Genomic DNA, 21,451 nt, shown 5'->3' on the forward strand with positions numbered 1-21,451 from the left:
TGCAGTTGGCGACACTGACTTGTTATCTCTGCAGTAGTGATACACCTGTATGGAGTTTCGTGCTCAAGTTCACAGAGACTGAGACGGCAGAAAGCGCATCCTGTTTGCTTTCATTATTTTACAAGCCCAGTGTTTGTTGTTAATGTGAGTGCACACATTACAGAGTCTCTACAGATTCGAAAGATGTATAACTATTATCTGTATGACCAAAAAATTGAGTATTTTAAGAGCAAGTGAGCGCACCGGCGTTCATCTGTCAGGCAGTGAGCGCTACTGTCCAGCTTCCACACTTCTGCATGACCTCGCCAATTCCTGTGGATTGTTTTTTTTCTTTCTGTAACCAAGCGACTAATGACATTTTGGTCGACCAGGCCTCTTCTCATCAACTAATGGTTAGTCGACTATTAGGGGTCAGCCCTAACAAATTTTATGAAAAGGAAGTGCCAATTTAAAGCAAAATAAGGCTGAACTGCAGCAAATGAGTATGAAACTGTATGCTATCGGATAGTACAACTTCCATACGCAAACATATTTACAATAAAGTATACACTTTTACAGACAGACCTCACATTATAAATCAAGTTAGCTTTAGTTAAGTTAGTTTCAGCATCCTCGGTCTCATACCTCTTTGTTCCACAAGCATCTGGACAGGTGGGACATTTTTCGCATGTGTCCCCAAATGCCCCTGGCTCAGTGCACTGGCACCGCCCACACACACAGCTGCCCCGCCCGCTACAGATCTTGCCGTCGTCCGACGCACAAGAAGCAGTCTCTGTAGAGCAATTACAGTTGTCTCCAATATAACCAGCATGGCATTTACACTCACCGCAGTGGCATTCTCCATGGCCTGGAAAACAGGGAGAGAGAGAGAGAGATCTGGAATAAACCTTACATAACTCCTAACACTGTAACCTTTTATTTTGTCAAATGGCTGGTATGTGCAACAATTGCACTAACAAATGTAGTTAACTCACTGGCGTGGACAAGAGGTACGAACACAAAGACCTCTCAGAAAAACATAATACTGTAATGCACACAGTGAAAGTGAGAACTTGCATATAACCAACATTTACTGACATGAATGGAAACAAAAGCGTTACACATTTCTCTGTCATAACACAAAGATGGCCGCTGTCTACTTCTCCCACATTCTCTGAAGTCTCTCTGTCCATGGCTGTGCACATTCCACTGAACTGATTACATGCAGATCTCCTCATTCCAACACTAAGGATTCTTGGCTTGTGTCTCTATCACTGAGTGTGAGCAGAACTCTTTTTGTGTTTTGCAACAAATGTGCCAATGTGTTAAAAGTCACTGCATGAATGACCCAAGTGAAAGTTAATATTCTGATGCAGTACTGCATGAGCGAAAATGTATAGGGTCTTAAAGTCAAAATGATAAACAAGACACGCTTTCATAGCAAAACAGCTGTGAACAGATTCAAAGCAGCGGTGAACACTTGGTGTGCCATCAGCTGCAGCCTCACACCAATGATTGCACAAGAACTAGAAAATGTTGGAAAAATTGAGCACACATGCTCCAAAGAGGCAGTTTTGTGCTTGTGTAGTCCAGAGAAGTCTTATTAGCTTGTAGGAAAGATGAGGAGTTCTGCTTTAAATGTGATTGTTCACCCATAAATAAATATTCTGCAATTTACTTACCCTCAAGTCCTTTCATTACTGTTTTTTCTTTATGTAGAAAGTAGAAATTTTAGAAGAACTTTGTAGAAAGTTGTAGAATTGTAGGAAGACCTTCATGCAGCTCTTTATACATTTCATAGTGACCCGAGGGTGTCAAGTCAACACGTTAAAATGTTAGTGAATTCTACTCGCACGCTGTTTAACAATACTTAAGCATGACACTTTTGTTTTCTAAGGAAAAATAACAATAGATGTTTGGAATAATATAGGGGTGAGTTAAGTTAGTAATTATTCCAAATAAAGGCTGTTCTTTTGACATTACTAATAAAAGAATCCTGGAAAAAAAAAATCAATACACAAATATATTAATCAGTTCTCAACATTGATATTAAGAAATATTTATTAAAGCAGCAAATAAGCACATTAGAATGATTTCTGAAGGATCATGTGACACTTAAGAATGAAATAATGCCTGCTGAAAATTCAGCATTGCCATTACAGCAATAAATTACATTTATAAAATATACTAAAACTGAAAACGTTTCACAGTATTACTCTTTTACTGTATTTTACAAACTTACTGACCTCAAACTTCTGAACGGTAGTTAAAATAATGAGAAAAGTTTTGAAAAAAGTATTCCCTTTATAGATATTGCACATTCTCCCACCAGATGCTGTTTGATTTTACATGACACTCAGGGATTATCAGATCTGATGCTGAGAGAGACATGTACAGTGAGGGATGAAGTGTTTAATGTACACACACACAAAGTGGTACTAAAACTGTCCAATGAGGCCATGCTGGTTAGCTCCCACACAATAAAGTTTTCATTGTGGTGCCACAGCAGAACTAATACATTCCAGGAATGTATAAGCACTGAATTCTTCTCTGACAGACACCAAATTCTCCTAAAAGATATAAATGTACCTCATAAAAGTAAGCGGCTCCCCATTTATAATTAAGATGGAAAAAAAACATGTTCATTAAATTTTTTTTTTTTTTTTTTTTTGTAAAAAAAAAGAAAAGAAAAAAGACCTTTAATAAAGTAAGACTGCAAGTCTGTTAGGGTTATGAGAGGAAAAAAAGGAAAAGAAAATCGTCAGAGAGTTATATTTAATGTACCCCTCCTTATGGTGTACTCTGTTTGAGACACTAAACATGGTGTACACTTCCTTCACTAAACACCTTTACTGAACGAATGAACTTCTGAACGGATCTGGTATGAACAAGGACACGCTGTGGCGCGTTTTCCACACCTGTTTTCTTAATCTCTTTTTAAAGGTGTGTGTATGTGTGTCAGTACTGTTACTCAAATAACAGCATCCACAGGCTTCACGGTTAATGTTTTTACCACAGACATTCAGAACTAACAGTCTTTAGATTTAATGTGTTGTTAAAATATCAAGCCATCATTTGAATGCTAATAAAATTAAAAACGCTAGAGAATCAATGCAGACTTGCTCTCCCAACATTCCTGAATCCAGTCTTTTATTTAGGTCACTGAGTAAATGTGCTGTTGCCATGCCAGAAAGGCAGATCCATGTTTAAAAGCCTCTGGGAATGAGCCTCAGCCCATTTCTACCACATCCACACAGTCAAACTAGACAAATTCACACATGAGTGAGTCCAAAGCCACGCAAGCACTGAAATATGTCAATTACTGTCGACCTCAAGTATCAGGTTTATTTAAGGGTGCAAAGTTTCACAGTCAACACAGAGTCTGTGCTTGTAAACGGCAGTGTTTAGTAGTGTAAACTTGAGCTCTATTGCAGTGAAGTCTTCTTGAAGGGCATAGTCATTTTTATGTGATGAAAATGTCCCTTTTTCCTGCCTTAAAAATATTAAAATGTGATACATTTTGCTTAACTTCACAGACGTATTTAAAAGAAAATATGCAGGCTTGTAATATGTAATGAATGGACAATGCCCAAGTCAGACTACATATTGCCTATGTTGTTAAAGTTAACCAAAACTAAAGTTAATAATAAAATTATTTCTATACATTTTTTTTTGATAATTTCAATAAAGCTCAAATGAAATTAAAATATACATTACATGAAAAACTTACATGAAAATTAGAAATGACTTGGCAACTAACTGAACTATGTTCAAGTAGTAAAATAAGCAAAAGCCTGAATTTATTATAAGATTATATTATTGTAAAAATATTAAAGAGAAATATTAAAAAACTAATAAAAATATCAAAAGCACATGAAATTACTAAAACTTAAACTACAACTGAAATAATAACGCTAATTGAGAGAATTCATAAAAACTGTAATAGTATATAATACTAAAACAATACTGCATATTACACTAAAACATTTTCATCACTCCATTTCTAAAAGCACACCAATTAAAGATTAAAATATGTACCTTACAATACATAATTATTTTAAGAAAAAAATTCTCTTTGACGCTGAGCATATTTGAATGTTTTTCAACAAGCTATACATTCCAAACCTGCAGAACCCATTTATCAATTACTGTCCTGAACTGCTATTGGTTGACTGATATGCTGACCCTGACCTGTCCTTCCTGTTATAAAGACCTTTGTATCTACTGCAGTCCCACAGGAAGTGTAGATCCCGCTGCTGCTGAAGCAACAGGAAGGACATTCCTCTTTATATTGTAACACTCCAGGGTAAGCGCTTCATTTCGCTCCACTCAAACGCTTTAAAATTAAATGCTTGAGCTATTCTAGTGTATCATCACACTCCCCTCAGTTCACAGTGAAGAGTCACTGAACTTACTGACCCATGATGCATCTGCCTGCCGACACCAGGGGGAGGTACAATTACAGTGAGGAGACTATGAAAGCTCATCGGGTCAATATAAAGTGGACATTAAATTTCATGTTGGACATAAGCCACTTTTTAGCAGTTCAGTATGGACAGCCAGAGAAGGCTCCATTTCCATATTTTTTAAGACTGTTCAAAAATTTTGAGGAGGTAAAGTTTATAAGCACTGCATTTATTGGAAAATAAAATAACTTTAACAATGTAAAAGTCTTAACAGTCACTTTTGATCAATTTATGCATGCATAATGTAGTTTGCAGAAGCAAACAGACCTGCAGACAGACTTCTAAAACATGACATGGTCATGCCTTGTGGTTTTTCTGTCTTTCTTGTGGTGGTAAACTTGAAATAGATCCTCCTTTGAATCTGAAAAAGACTCAGCAAGCCCTGTAATCACTGGGGTGCAGTGAGAGCACAGGGTGTGTTACCTCTGCCACGTTCTAGTTCCACCCAGTGAGGAACCACCAGCACAACACAGTTCTGCTCCAGGAGCATCTCACTTCCCCGTTTGGAGCTGTGAGAGTGAGCCGTTTTCAGAAATGCTTATCAAACAGTATGCAAGCTATTTAATATCTCACAAAAACGTGCCACCACAGACTCTGTGGTCATTCGTCCTTCCTTACGAAAGAAGAAACAATTAAGTGTGGGTGACACGGCAGAAAGCAGTTTGCATGTATGTAATTCAACTCCACATTCAGTGGAAAGTTTAAGACACTATAAAAAACTTATTTTGATGGAAAATCATTCATAGGGAGCAGTAAGCAGACAAACATAGAACCAAAAGTGTCCAAAGGAGAATTAAAAGCAAAATTAGACTCGTACTGACTGTTTTGTGATGTAGTGTTTAAGGCCTTTCCAAGGAGTTCTAGTATACATGTGACATGGACCACAGGGACACATCATCATCATCCATCTAAAGGCTCGGTCATAGTTGATGCTCCTTCTGGGAAACAGGCTTAAGGGGTTAACTTTATAGGAGTCATCCAGTTTTCACAGACCTCTAATCAAGCACTGATCTGATATTGTGCTAAATAACACAGCAATGTTTCCCACTTGTTGTTTCAGGCACCAAATGACCAGTTTGTAGTCCTCTGTTCTAGGCCATTACTAGGAAAAATATACACTATCGTTTAAAAATTTGGGGTCAGTAATTTTTTTTTTCATGTTTTCGAACAAAGTCTCTTATGATTACCAAGGCTGCACTTATTTGATAAAAACTACTACAAAAAACAGTAATACTGTTAAATCATTATAACAATTTAAAATGAATGTTTTCTGCTTTAACATGCCATTTATTCCTGTGAAATTATAAATGTCTTTATGGTCACTTTTGCTCAATTTAATGCATCCCTGCAAAATAAAAACAATGGACCCTCTTCATAAGATTGTGAAGACGCATTCAGTCATCAATGCTCAATTTATTTTTTACATTTTTCAAACATTTAAAAAAAAAAATAAAATTGTATATACATTTATAACACTATACTTTGTATAGCCTTTGCATCAAAAACAAAAAACAAAAACTAATTAACACTAATTCATGGGCGTTTCTAATACAGCGTCTATGGGAGAGACTGTAAATTTGACAGTTCTCTCTTCTGACTGCAGTTATCAGCCCCTCTCAATTTTTTTTCCATTTTTTTGAAAGTCTTGAAAACACTATCGTGGAGTTTTTCCTTTTGCTATCTGAGCAAATGGGAATGGAAAAAATATATTTGTGGGACTCTCCCATTCACTGCTCTCGAAGTTAGCCCAATTATGACAACAACTACAGCTGAGAAACCTGGAAATGTGAAAAAGGTCTATTAACAAAAGACTATTCCCAAACTTTTGAACAGTAGTGTACACATATTGGCACTGTCCATATCATCTGCTACTGAAATAGATCAGATTTCACCACATAGAAAATAACAATACAGCAGTCAGTCCTAATGGCCATACGTTTGAGAAACTAAACTGGTTTCAGTGTGAACAAAGCCATAGATTCTTGCTGTAATGGACCCTTATGGAAGCTGCCAACCAAGCTAATTGCTCCTTGCTTCTTCATGTTTTTAAATTACTTCCATTCCGTATTTCCACACTGTGTGCCATTCTTTTTGGTCGACAACATGCAAGAGCAATGTGTTATCTGACTTTACTTTGCAGGAACAGTGTGACCTCTGTGTGTTTAGCTTAAGAAGTACAACTCATTTGTCAATAGAGAAACGTGCAATACAAGTATGTAGGCCAAGAAATGGCAAGCTGCCTCTTGTAGTTGGGTCTCTTGAGTGGTGATGAAGTCTTGGCAGTAAAAAACAGAAGGTCTATAGATGCTTGACATGTGGTGTCTGTTCCCTTTACAAGATTCCTTGGCAACCAGGAAACCTCAATGTATTCCAAAGAGAATAAAATGTTAAAAATAATCGTGAAATGACTCTCACATGTTTCTCCACTTAATGAGGAGCACATCTGAACTCTCTGCCTTCTGAGCAGATAAATTATATTTGAGAGAATTATTGCTGTCAGAATTGTGTCTCATGTGACTGCAGGGTAACTCATCTCATGCTCCAGAGACAGTTTCAATTACAGAGCAGGCGTACAAGATAAATACAGTTTTCTTCTGCCACACAGCCTTCTGACGCCTTTTTAATAAACAGGTAGGCTGAGGACAACAATGCACAGTAATGCAGATTACCTTTAAAAAAATGCACTATAGTTTGTGCCAGCGGTACATCTGTTAGGTTTCTGGTTAGGAACAAGCTCATGTGTTTCCCTGCATGCTTTACTGCTGGTATGGTATGGTGTAAGGCTTCCACTAATTACCATTTAATGAACTACAACATGTTTCTGCAACTAAAAGTGGGAAATTCAAGGGCAAAGAGCCAAAAACAACATGTCTAGAACTCAGAGTATTTCAAGAATAAAACATAAAAACATTCGAAACGAGAAATGCATAACAGTTCTGGTGATGTGGTAATTTGGAAATTGTGTCACGGAAAAATCGTTATCTCGTTACAAGAGCGAGTCCCGAAATTAAAGGCGCGGTAATCCCATTGAAGCAATGTGGTCACTTGAAGACAGATTTGAAAAGCAACTAAACAAGACCAAGATGAACAAGTTTGGGTGTGTTTTACCAGCCCTCGAGGAGACACACAGAGTGACAGCTGTGATTTGTTTTTTAGCACTGGCTGATTGCAGTGTACTAGTACAGTGATGACACTGCAAGACTCTCTGATCTGACAGCATACTAAAATACCACCCAGTTTCATACACTAAGGTCTAAAAGTCTTTTAAAAGGGTTTCATACATTTAAATCTGGAAAAGTCTGAGGAGTCACCGTGTAATAAAATGTACATTCTATTACAATACACTAATGAAAATTCTATATTCTTCCAATATATGTTTTGATATTTTTTCTATATTATATCAAATTTAACACACATCCTCAGGGTACATATCAAAATACTTTCACCAAAGCATCATGTTAGTATCAGTCAAGTATGAACCATTGCATCAAATCATGCAGTGACATGCAGAAACCATCTTCATGAATCCATAAACCCTTCCGTTTAACAGCCGTCTCAACCTCTCATCTGCCCAAAAGGCAATGTTTTTTTTTTAATAAGCTATTTTTATCTAATACCCTAATTTTTAATAAAATACATAGTAGCTGAGATTTAGGGTGTGGATGTACATGTACCATCCATTCATCGGGCATAATATTTCAAAGGGTGAATATGAATACCTGCAAACCAACCACCATGAGCAGCTTTTGACATTCTATTCTTTTGAAATGTTTCGTGTGAAACAGGCTTGGCATTTAAAAGCATGACAGAAAAGTCAGTCAGAAGAGCTAGGAATTATGGGAGATGCTTTATTTGTTTAGCATGCTGATTCAGGTCCCTGAGGCTCCTACAGGATCCACTTTCCATCCGGACTAGGTTTTTACAACTGAGCTTTTCATTTTGCTGGTGCATTTAGGGATGCTTTTCAGAGCACATCTGAGTCAATACCCAACAAACTCCTGTGTTTGTTAAAATGCCTCTGTTGAACTCAGTGGACTCCTTTGCTTGCAAACTGAAAACAACATTGTCATAACCATAATAAATAAATAAAGTTTGTGCATTTTCATCAACAATGTTACCCATGAAACATACCAATGATCCCAATGGACATGAAAATGTATATTTCTGTCTCAAACAGCTATTCTGCCAACAAGTGCACTCTTATAGCAAATCAATAGACTAAGTGAACAATGAACCCTATTCTAAAATCCCATTTTGCTTATGGCTCTTGACAGCTCTGTCGTTCACCACGTGACCACACTGCTCTCATAAATGATCCCACCAGGCACAACGTGACGAACGCTCCACAACACCACAAATGAAAACAGATATGAAGGGTTTATATCCAATCATCCAATACCCGCCAGACTTTCCTGTAGTTTTGATGATGGTAAAGCGGTGAAGGCCTTGTCTCTTTGTTTGTTTGCTTCTGAGGTCATTGTGTTGCCAGGGGCCGATGTCATTTACTGTGGTAAAGAGGAAGCAGGGGTGTGGGAAAAAATACGTCAATGGTCTGTGTACAGTTTCAGAGATGAGTTGGTGGAATGTTCGCCAAACGTTAAATGGAACCACATTACATCCCAATTACAGCATATGTTTGGTATTCAACATACAACATCTCATCTGCTCCATATGCGTAATGCTAATATAAGCCAACATCTGAAAAAGTAGATGAAAAACAGCTCCAAAAACAAGCAGGTGTCTAACATTTCTTGGATAGACTGCAAATGTTTTTGAGAAAAAAAAACCAACATATATGCCCACAAACAGTTAAACACTAATTTTTTAAAGTGTCATAAGATTTCACAAGGTAGTGTAAAAATGGTTGAACTGTAATTGGTGTTATCACTACAGTCAGTTGGATAAATCATGTGAAATCATGACCCAGATTAAAACGATGTGAAAGAATTTGGTTTCGAATTTCTAGAGCCACAAAGCTTTCAAACAAACACAAACATGGTTAACTGACTAGGTCTTCACAAACCTCAACAAGGTTAAATATTTAAACAACAACAACAAAAAAAAAAAAGAAGGAGTGCATTTATATGTCAGGGGCATTTAGTCACTATTTCTGGCTCTGTGTTAAGCAATTTAAATCAGCAGCAGATGCATACAACACTACAAAGCTGAGATTTACTAGGGGCTCCATCAAAAACAGCTCAATAGCTTTAACATACTGTCACTTCTCACACTTCTAAAGATTCAGAAAGCTATTGTGCAGAGATTCGAAACATATGTCCATTAATAAGTTTTCATGAGGTAAACCTTTGACTGACATGAGGCATGTGAACTTAGAGTGAGAAAAAGACATAAAAAGTACAAAATGAAACCCACTGCTTCCAACAGCAGTCATGCTAAATCCTTTCAATCATAAAAGTCCAGCAGATTACAAATCTTTCATTATGATAGTTGAGCGCAGACTAACTGCTCAAACACTGGTCATAATATTCACAAGGACACACAGAAGTCTTATCTGTGCAGTGCGGCCCTTCTGTAGGAGCCCTTCAGACTGCAATCCACAAGGCCACACTGATCACATCGACCCACAAAATACAAACACTAAAATGACAGATTTAGAGAGAAGCAGCACATATAACTTATGTAAAACTAAATACTTTTAAAATTTAATGCACAGCTTTCTGGACAACTTGATCCTGATTGGTGGATCACACCATTCCGCTGTCAAATATTTTTGTCTGATGACTGTGAAACTGTAAAACTGACCAGAAGAAGCTGTAGTAAGCTGATCACCCTGTGGAGGATCACTGGCTGACTCTGCATTATGCTTTAAAGGGGTCATATGATGCGATTTCAAGTTTTCCTTTCTCTTTGGAGTGTTACAAGCTGTTGAATAGACAGGATCCCTAAAGTTGCAAAGACTAAAGTCTCAAACCCAAAGAGATAACAGGTGCGTTCGACTTGAAGCACGGCTATAGACAGTGGTCAACGAGAGCAGCAGTTGCAGTCGGGGGCGGAGTTGAAAACAGACATGTCAAGCCAGACACTTTTTGCTCCCGTTAGTGACACTCACGCGGTGTTTGCATACTTTATCACAGATGAAGTAAATTAAATGCAATATTTGTCAAATACACAGACGTTTCAGAATATACTGCTTAATACAGCGCCATCTTTTCAAGAATAAAAGATCAACATAAGCATATACTATTTAAATACTAATAAAGTGGGGGTATATATGCTTTTATCAGAGTTGTATAATAAACATGGCTCAATACAACAGTGCGACTGCAGTAAAAAAGCTTTTACCGTTCTAAAAACAGATTTGTGGCCATTATTGGAATTGAAAAGGTTAAAATAAACCTGAAACACACGTGATCGTTGTCATGTGGTGAATCTGGCCAATCGTGAAACAGCCGTGTCATCATCAGTGCTCCTGTAGTCACTCTGGAGAAACTGCAGCATCCGAGTCAGCAAGCTGCTCTCGAAACGCTCTTGTAGTTCTTTGATGCCACACGTGACAGTCATGTGGCGTCAGCACCATCTCAAGTCGGACAAAATTACTAACCGGCATGCACTGCTTCAAGTTAGATTGCGATCGGTTTGTGCAGAGCTGCAGTCTAACGCACCTATTCTTTATAAAAGTTAAGACTCGTCCACACCCTCCTAAAATGCCTTGTTTAAACCACGCCCCCACATGTCTACGTCACGATTTGGGAAGATTTGCATAATGCTGCCCGAATATTCATGCAAAGAAAAAAGGCGTAACTTTATTGTTGCTGCCACGCCGCCACCATGTTGTGAAGACGCCGTGGGTTTTGTTGCGAAAGCAAAAATACTTTGTTTGGCCTTCTAATCCTGAGAGAGAAGACTACAATGCCGGCTGTTCTGACTCACGTCTGTGAGTACATTTTCATATTTAAAGAATTTGCCACTAATGATTCAAAAGCAAGTTTTGAGCAGTGTAGAGTAGCGCTTGTTTCTCCGATCACAAAAAATGCATACATGGTTTTGTTTACGCGGGACCACTAAACACAACCCAAAAAAACACAATAAAATCCATTATAATCCATAACTATGTCCCCAGTGGATGTAACAAATGCCTCATTTGTAATGGGTTTTAATGTTTTTGTCTCGTAGCTCCGAGACATGGCATCACAATATAGTAAGGCCGTAACATTTCAGTCACACACTTGAGGTATTCGGCCAATCACAACGTACTGGATAGCTGGCCAATCAGAGCACACCTCACTTTCAAGAAAAAAATAAAAATAAATAAAATAAATAGACACGTTTCAGAAAGGAGGGGCATATAGTAATAACAATAATGTAGAGTATGTGGAAAATAATGCATTTTTTGAACCTTAAACCGCATAAACACAGTTCATTACACCAAATACACAAAATAATGTTCTTTTTAGCAACATCATATGACCTCTTTAAAAGTCTCTATATACACAGAAAGTTGCTACTACATTCCAGAATAGGACTTTGATCCTATTCAAGACACTTTGATCCAATGTTCCAGGGTGACCTCTGTATCTTATTTTGGTTTTATTTTGCTACTGTTATTGAAAAAGTAATAGCAGGGTGTGGACTGTGATACACAAATAAGGGTACAGCTGAGAAAACCATTTCAATGGCACTTCCATTAAACAGAGGGTTTCAAGAAAAGCAAAGCTTTGTTTACTCCAGGTGTATCAACAAGGGACTATGCTTAAAAGAACAATAAGAAGAGTGCTTATGGTCATTTTAAAGTCATATTTACATTTAAATGGCTTTAAAAGCTTCTTTATAGTCACCTTGAAAAATAACCACTATCATATACATCAATATATGGAATGTGTCTACAAAGAGTTATGCAACACCATCTTCAAACAGCTTATTCTTGCCCTATTGTATAGTACTGAGATGCCATCAGCCAGTCAGCCTTCAAGAGTCATAACATGCTCACTAAACCCAGTGACCCAGTAATAAAGCTGCAAAGGAGGAAGCTCCGCCCCCACGGGACAGTTTATCTTATTCAGCACAGCTTCCTCCTGACCCTTCAACTAGGTCATGTTTATTCACCTCACTTTATCACAACTATCAACGCTTCACAGCAAACAAGACTATTTTCTCCACAAACACAGAAAGGGTGCAACACTCATGTAAAGTTTAAGATGAAAGTAAATAAAATGCAAGACATGCATATATAATATATAGTTAAAAATTATAGCACTTTTCTGATAAACAGTAGCCATAGGACTTCAAGAGCACTTCTTTGCTAAACACCTTCCAACTCACTAACTACTTAACAAGATCAAATCAAAATGCCACAAAGCATGTTTATGAGGCATTTAAAAAGTGAACGAAACCTACGAAACCCCTCAACGTTTGCCTTTTCCCACAGCCGTTATTAGTGATTTTACAAGAATTTTCCCAGTTAATTCACCATGGCAAAGTGGTGTGAAAAACCATAGTCACACAGATTCATTAAGGACTCATTACTGCAGACGAGAAGAGTTTTCTATGGCTAAGATGGCAGGAACGGGACATATTCTCGATTCTACCGATGACATTATTGCTACAGAGGCTCAACAAATGTCCATTTTGTGCTGGGCTGACAGTTTCTGCTGACTAAAGGAAAACAGAGCTTTATTACTCAAAGACCAGCTATTGTGTGCATGGATAACAAATGCAGCCTTCTACAAAGCTCTCACTGTGGCATGGCAGAGATGCGCTCTGTGGAGAGGGAGAAGGGGTGCCAGCCAACTGCTCTTTGGCAAGAACTGATCAAATGCATCTGGCACAAACGTAGCATCCTAAAGAGGCCCATGGCAATCCAAATAAGCCAAATGGTTTGAGACAATGCGGAAAAACTAGGACATGGCCCATAAATTTCAATTTTTTTTTTTTTACAAAATGTTTGAATTCACACAGGTAAAAATGCATTGTGGAACTGAAATGTAAAGATTTCCTCTTTGAAATGCACTGTACATTGTAAGCACATAAATCCTTTAACCTCACCTGAGCACAGTATCCCCTTATGTCGGGCACAGGAGAAGTCGTCACACTCGCAGAAGGTGCCGTAGATTTTGCCGAATTCTGACTCGTAACACAGACACTGGTTACAGCTGCATTCTCCACGGCCGCTGCACACCTGCTTGCCCTCAGCCTCACGACAAGCACTGAGGTGCTGGTGGTCGACTTCACCCTCCTCGCACTCGCAGCGGGCCCCCAGGTAGCCGGGCTCACAGTGGCACATCCCGCAGCTGTAGGTGCCGGCGGAGTTGCAGCGGCTGCTGTTGGACTTGGTGTAATATGTGCAGCTGCAATCACAGCGGTAGTCCACAGAGACCTCCAGACGGTCTTTAAAACCAACAGGCCTGATGATGAAACCCTTCCTGGTGCCTTTCGGAGGACATCCTCGAGCGTCTACAGTTATGTTGAAGGAGACCTGCAAGAAAGGACAGACAACTTACTTTCTTGTTTTTAAGACTAAATACACAAATATCCCAAATCAAAGGCTGAATTCCAAGGGAGAATGTGTCGCAGTTGCACTTAGAAAGCTGTCCCATTTCAAGGACTCCTTCAAATGTGGCCTTGAAATGTGTGTTTTGTTTCCTAGGCCATGAAGAATACAAGGAATGGAAAATAACACATTCAAAAAGTGACTAATACGTGACTAAAGTTGACTAATATCTTAACAAGCTGCAAACTTACAGATCCACTTAAAGAGATATTCACCCAAAAATGAAAATCCTGTCATTAAATACCCTCATGCCGTTTCAAATCTAACAATGCTTAGATTGACCCGACGGATACAGACCCTGATTTGGGACACAGCTATTGCGTGCTATATAACTAACAAAAGTTAACTTTTAAATAAGTTTGCAAAAGCATGGCTGGAACAAAAGTGTAACCTAATGATGCACAATAAAACATGAAAATCACAAGTGGGGTATTACTGATGTATTTAATGATGCACAATAAAACATGAAAATCTCTTGAGCTTGTGTCAACCACAAACCTTAACCAAAACATTATTTTGGGACAACTAAACCAAATGTTCAAGAATGCACAACAGAGGCAAACAGAGGCTTCACTAACTGATGTAGATCACACTTGTCAGATTAATCACAGACCTTCAGACCAGAGGAAAGTGAGACTCCACCCTGATGATGACCACCCAGAGGAAGGAAGTCTAAACATTAGAGGCTTCATCCTTACTAGCCTAGACTTGATCAACATCAATCAATTTATGGTAAGATGGTGAGATAGTCAAATCTCATTTCTCAGATTTAGTATTCCACTTGTGTGATGTGGTTTAACTGTCTTACAACTGCACTGGATTTATGCAACATGCAGTGCTAAAGAGCTTTTATCACTTTATCAATTCTTTTCCCAGAAGTGAGCAAACTTAATGTGCAGATGCTCAGGGGAAGAAAACCCGACACTTTCAAAAACATGTAGCCTGGCTGGCCTTTGATTCAGAACCGCCAAGGGGAGCGGACAAGCCCAACATGCTGTGTCTGAACACTTTGAAGTAGTGTTTCACATTAGTGAGCCCTCCAGACCCAAGAGTTTAAAGCTCAGAGCCAAACACTGGGCCACAGAGGGTCATACTGATGGAGGTTGACTAGAGGCTCACATGTCTTCTTAAATCACAATGAAAGGCTAAGGCTGTCAAAGAAGTTATTTGAATGCGAAAGGGGTTGCTGTTACTTTGACAGCACTGGTCTCTCTTCAGCGAAGTAACAGTCTAAAGAAAACACATATTCAGTGTAAAAATAGAAATGATAGAGAAGAGACTTGACACAAAAGGGAGGCAAGTAAGACAATTCATCAAATATTCAAAATGTCTATTTCTGTACAAGAGTACTTTTTGCTCATGTGGAAAAGGTTATTGTACTGGCATCTCAACTGTGCATGAAATCATGAATAACTGGTAACATTTTGGACCTGTCCAACAATCTCAATTCTCTTATGAATAGTTTTATTTGTTTTTTGGTTTCAATTATGTTCATTCCAATATGCCAATTTGATGCTCAAGAAACATCGCTCATTACTATCAACGTTGAAAACAGTTGTGCTGCTAAATATATATATATATATATATATTATATATATATATATATATATATATATATATATATATATATATATATATATATATATATATATATATAATATATATATATATATATATATTTTTATTTTTTTTTTTTTTTTTTTTGTGGAAACCATGATATTTGTTTGTTTTTTTAGGATTTGTGAAAAAAAAGCATTTAGTTAACATTCTAAAATGTCTTTACTGTGAATTCTGGTGTGGAACGGTAGTGTATAATAATTTGTGTACATAACATTAACTGTTGAAAAACCAACTGTATGGTAAAATTACATCAAACAACCATCTTGCACTACATATCTCCTTAAAGATCATGCTGAAAAACAACTCAAAAAAGCGGGAAAGTGAGGGGTCACAGACAGACAAAAGTGCAGCAAGAAGTATTTCCTCAATGAGGCAATGAGCTGCAGAATTGGATTAAGGAGACATGTGAGTCACGAGTTCATGGCAATGGTTAGATGAAGACAAAAAGCATTGGAAAACTCCATTAACGTTTGTGTGGTTGGGCAGAGAAAGAGATGTGGACATTATATAAAGATGAGCCATCACTGGTCAAAACTGTACATGGCATTTTAATAAAAACAAACCAGATCAAGAGTAGGGAAAACACTGCTAATGTTTTACATTTAGTAATGATCAGACCAGAAATGACCATGGGCACGTTTCCCAAAAGCATCATTAGCCAACTATGGTGGTAAGGTCCACTGAACTCTATTGGTAACGACAGAACTTGCAACCATAGTTTTTTTTTGGGAAACACACCCCAGATTGATCTGTGTCTTTGCATAAGTTGTTTGTAAGAGAAATAAATCCTTCAGAGTAGCAGTAAACTAAAGCATTGATCAGAATGGGAGGAGCCTGGTTTCATTTTTTGTCTCTGTCTTAGCATGCAGTAAGCAGAAAAAACACGAAAACAAGCTGCCAGTAGAAGAAAAAAAAATAATGTGAAATATTCACATTTCACACTAGATATTAAACTTGAGAATTCTGCAATAGCAGTTGAGGGATTTTTCAAAACAGGCTGAAATAATAAATATTAGATGAAAAAAAACTGTTGCACTGGCAACTAACTGAAATTAGTTTACATTGAACTGGAAATGGATAAAAACTAGAAATGAATAAAACCTTAAACCAAAATAAAAATTAAATCTAAATAGCGATATTTAAAAAAAAAAAAAAAAAAAAAAAAAAAGTGATGATAAAGCACATAACAGAATTACTCAAATTAAAATGAAAATATAAAAAGTTAATTATGAGAAAAGCTAATGATAAAAAAAAAAAAAGTTAACCATATATAAATTATACTAAAATAATACTGGATAACACTAAAAATAACACATTGGCATTCTAAACACCCTGCTGTGGTTAATTTTTGTGATACCTGGTTGAATGGTAATAATAATCCTTATATTAACTTTTAATAATTACAAAAAACCAAAAAAAATATTATAATATAAATATAAAAAAAAAATATATATATATTATATATATATATATATATATATAAAAAACTACTACTAATAACAACTAATACTATTTGAACACTTATTGCTGTATCTAAAATATATTGCTATATCAGTAAATCTGTAGTTGTGCTCCTGATTGCACACCTCCCATTTCATAGTGTTCTTGCATTTGCACAACAGCTAGCAGAGCTTTATTAATTCATGGCAAACAAAGTCTATCCAAAAGTAAACTGATGTTTCCTGGGACACCAGCCAGCTTAATATAGGATTAGACAAATGTGTTATGTATGGGACATTTTAGTAGTCTCTAGGGGCTTGAATCTACTTCTGTGAAAGGAATCCAAGCTTAACTTTAGAATCTGGGCTACCGCCTCTGTATCTAAAGCCTGTGTTTTTCTCCCAGAAAGAGCCCTGCGCCATTGTGCGAGCCCATTGAAATGCAGCAACAGACTCCTCAGAGGGTTCGACGGAGGACCGTTAGTGACACATGGGATTCTGTTTGGGTTGGGCTCCCCTTTCTAAAGGCATGATTGGCACTTGGGCACTGTGTGACAAATTTCCCTCGTGGATGAGACAAAAAGGCCCTGGGTCTATTGGAGCGGCCAGAGAAAATTGGGTTGCTCCATTCAGAAAGGGTATTCAGCTCTACCCCTCCACTTTCCCTCACGATCCTTCTCTACATTCAATTATGCAGAATGGGAATGGTACAGGCAAGAGTGGCGAACTCTGCTTGAATCCAAGGGTCAGATCACTGCATGGTGACATGTACCAAGTAGTCCTATAGAAGTTTTACATTGTAAGAATGCATGGGAGATCCAACAACTACAATCCACACCATTATAAAGTAACCATTAATACAAGCACTGTTAGATACAACTTGTGTGCTTGATGCTATCTATCTGTCATCTGCATGTTATGATTCTGTAACATTTATTTCCCTAAATCCTAAAGTGGGCTCCTTAACTATTTTACACAGAACAGAGTGTAAGTCTGTTGGGGCTGATACAGTATAATGACGTGTGAGTGCAGACCATGGCATATTATTCAAACCTTACATGTTATTGTTGAGTAAATAACGTACTACCAATAAGTTGGTGTAAAAGGCACAGGTGATATTTGATGAAGTATAAAGTACTAACAGTGTCACCGATTTTGAGGTCAGCACACTTGCGGAGGCCGGTCAGGGGCTGGCCATCTTGGCAGGTGGCAGTGAAGGCCAGATTGAGATCTTCAGGATGGTCCCACACACTCAGCTCAACCTTTGACCTGATGTTCTACATTAAAACAAAAACAAAAACAAAATCATTCACAAAACCATCTAACATTCCCTGGTTACAATTTCAATGATAATGGAGAAAATCACATACTTGGTTTCTGTAATGCTCTAGCACCAAAAACTAAAACCACAAACATTCAATCATATTCTTGGCCAGCATACTACCACTCAAAACAACACCAAAATAGATCATATCCATGACAGTAATCATAGCCTTTGGTATTTTGCCATATTTTGGTGTAAACTGGAAGTCAGGAGAGATAAGTATCTGGGTCAACAAAAAACCCCTGGCTTGATATTATTAAAATAAAATAAAATAAAATATTAATATACTCCAAACTTTTTTGAAGATTGTGTTATTCGTATGAACTTACTTTTTATGTTAAACTTAGTTTATATAAAAATGCATGTGTAAAAGTGTCCTCCAATACAAAAAAAAAAGCTCTCTACAACATCTTTCGAGTCCATTTCCTAAACCAAAGCAGCGTTTTCAATACAGCAAAAAAAAAAAAAAAACAAAAATACCAGACTACAAAGATTACTGTGTGAACCAAAGCAAAACACATTAAATGTTCTTCACTAACAAAAACAGGAAATTCCTTATCTTATGTAATCATTTGATCACGCAGTGAAGACAGCAAAAGAGAAAAGCTTTCCTAAAAATCACACTCCACAACATCATCTGTTCCTAATTCAATTCCTAACCATTTATTAGCTGAAAATAATCAGGGTAATCAGGGTTTGGTTGCCAATTAAACTGGAGTCAATTAGTGCACTTTATATAGTACTGTGCTGTGAGTTGCCTGACCCTGAAGTGTGTTTACCACATTCCCTAAAACTGAACAGTGCATTCATAATGGGCTGTCACTATATATCACAGCTTCAGCCTTGAACCATAAGATACACATACTACACACTTCACAGGGAACAAAAGCATGAAGGGATCAACCTCGGGGTCAACAAGAGCCCAATTTCTTTAATGTGCACTGTAAAAATCCACCCACAGTTCAAGATGGTAATAAGAACAACTTACATTGTACGCATTCACAATTAGCTGAATAATGTTTTTGGAGTCTTGGTCCAAAATTTCCACTGTAGTCCCAGGGATCAATGCTGTGAGATTCTACGGGTAAAAAGACATTGAGAACACATGAAACAAAACTCCACAACATCATCTGTTCCTAATTTCAATTCCTAACCATTTATTAGCTGAAAATAATCAGGGTAAATCAGGGTTTGTTGCCAATTAAACTGAGTCAATTAGTGCACTTTGATATAGTACTGTGGCTGTGAGTTGCCGTGACCCTGAAGTGTGTTTACCACATTCCCTAAAAACTGAACAGTGCGTTCATAATGGGGCTTTCACTATATATCACAGCTTCAGCCTTGAACCATAAGATACACATACTACAAACTTCACAGGGAACAAAAGCATTGAAGGATCAACCTCGGGGTCAACAAGAGCCCAATTTCTTTTATGTGCACTGTAAAAATGCACCCACAGTTCAACGATGGTAAATAAGAACAACTTACATTGTACGCATTCACAATTAGCTTGAATAATGTTTTTGGAGTCTTGGTCCAAAATTTCCACTGTAGTCCCAGGGATCAATGCTGTGAGATTCTACGGGTAAAAAGACATTGAGAACACATGAAACAAAAACAGCTCAACGTTTATCAAAATAGCTTATGATGAATGAAAGATACCTTGTAAAGAACATAGTGTCTTTTGGTCACAGCAAAGATGAGAAAAATATTGTTTTCAGCCAGTTTCTCTCCAAGTAGAGCGAGGGAAGGGTAGTCCTGTGGAGAGATGTCCATGTATCAGTAAGATGCATTTATTCAATCCCTCACTCCCTGCAGCACTCTTTCTGTTGGGAAGTTTGCAAAAGGAAGTCATCGCTCTTCTGATTCCCCTCCATGGTTTCCGTTATCCTTCCCACCCATTTCCTCTGTATTCAGCTACAGGTGTGTCCTCTGCTATTGACCTGCCTGAGAATCCAGGGAGTTTGTGCTCAATCTCTTTAATGAATGATCAGTGATGTGTTAAGCACATTTGAGTAATGTTTTCTACAGAACAAGATGGATGCAGAAATATTAAATCCTAGTTTGCAGTAGAAAGCACACACTGCTTTTGTTTGTTTTCCTTCTGGTTGATCTCTCTCTCTCTCTCGCTCAAAACACTCAGCTGCTTTGGATGAAACCCAAACTGCACAGAGACTAGCGCAGCATCTGTTCTTGCACTTTGACATAGATGAAGGAAAAAATGCATTTTTGCCAGTTTAAAGCCAAAAAAAAAAAGAGAGTTATGAATATATAAGAGACATCGACTGGTCAAAAGAGAAGGAAACAAGGTGCACAAAACCTTCCCATTAAAACACATCTGAAGGCTTCTTAATACGGTTCAGAGAACAATCTAATCTCATACAGACGGTCAATTCATTTACCCAAATGTGTCTCTACATAAACTTTGTTTGATTCAAATGATGCTTTGCAGTATAAAAGCTTTACCATCATGTTTGCAGCACTATACTCGTTCTTGTCGTTCAGGTGACACTGTCCATCGTGAGGATGCACAAGTCCACCGAGCTTGCCGTCCAAAGCCAAGTGAGGGACGTCATCGGTGGCAAACACCAAGAGATGATAGGCCTCCTTCCTCCAGCCAATCTTCTCCTGCCACAATACGATTAAACTTTTGTTTATGCCAGCCTATATCCTTTCATATCTCTGGTCACACTTTATTTTAAGGTCCAATTCTCACCATTAACAAACAATTAACTATGACTTTCGCCTCAATGAACTCCTAATTCGCTGCTTATTAATAGTATGGTAGTTGTTAAGTTTAGGTATTAAGTTGGATTAGGGATGTAGAATATGGTCATGCTGAACATGTGCTTTATAAGTACTAATCAATAAGCAACTAGTTAAAAGTGAGAATTGGTCCCTATACTAAAGTGTTACCATATCTCTATACCATGTTCATATTAAATTGTTGGACATGTACACAGTTGATGGATCAGTTAAATTATATTACAGATATATGAGAGTTGTCTCATATGGATATGCATTCACATATGGAGATTCTTAGAGTTTTTTAAAAGACAAAAACTAATTTATAATAATAGATTTGTTTAAAAATATAAAGTTAAAGTAGTAGTAT

The 21,451-nt window shown here is 37.5% G+C and overlaps 1 protein-coding gene across 1 annotated transcript in view; it reads right to left on the reverse strand.

The window, feature by feature from the left end:
- Positions 1-21,451, reverse strand: part of itgb5 (integrin, beta 5) — a 32,224-nt gene that overhangs the window by 6,925 nt on the left and 3,848 nt on the right. The window contains exons 6-11 of the mRNA XM_042731297.1: positions 20,803-20,964; positions 19,999-20,094; positions 19,325-19,414; positions 18,155-18,289; positions 13,449-13,878; positions 625-847 (exon numbers count right to left, since the gene is read on the reverse strand). Of these exons, the coding sequence (XP_042587231.1) occupies positions 625-847; positions 13,449-13,878; positions 18,155-18,289; positions 19,325-19,414; positions 19,999-20,094; positions 20,803-20,964 (1,136 nt within the window). The remainder of the gene's footprint in view (positions 1-624; positions 848-13,448; positions 13,879-18,154; positions 18,290-19,324; positions 19,415-19,998; positions 20,095-20,802; positions 20,965-21,451) is intronic.

The sequence above is a fragment of the Cyprinus carpio genome, chromosome B9 (genome assembly GCF_018340385.1).
Source record: "Cyprinus carpio isolate SPL01 chromosome B9, ASM1834038v1, whole genome shotgun sequence".
In the NCBI taxonomy this organism is placed as follows: domain Eukaryota; kingdom Metazoa; phylum Chordata; class Actinopteri; order Cypriniformes; family Cyprinidae; genus Cyprinus; species Cyprinus carpio.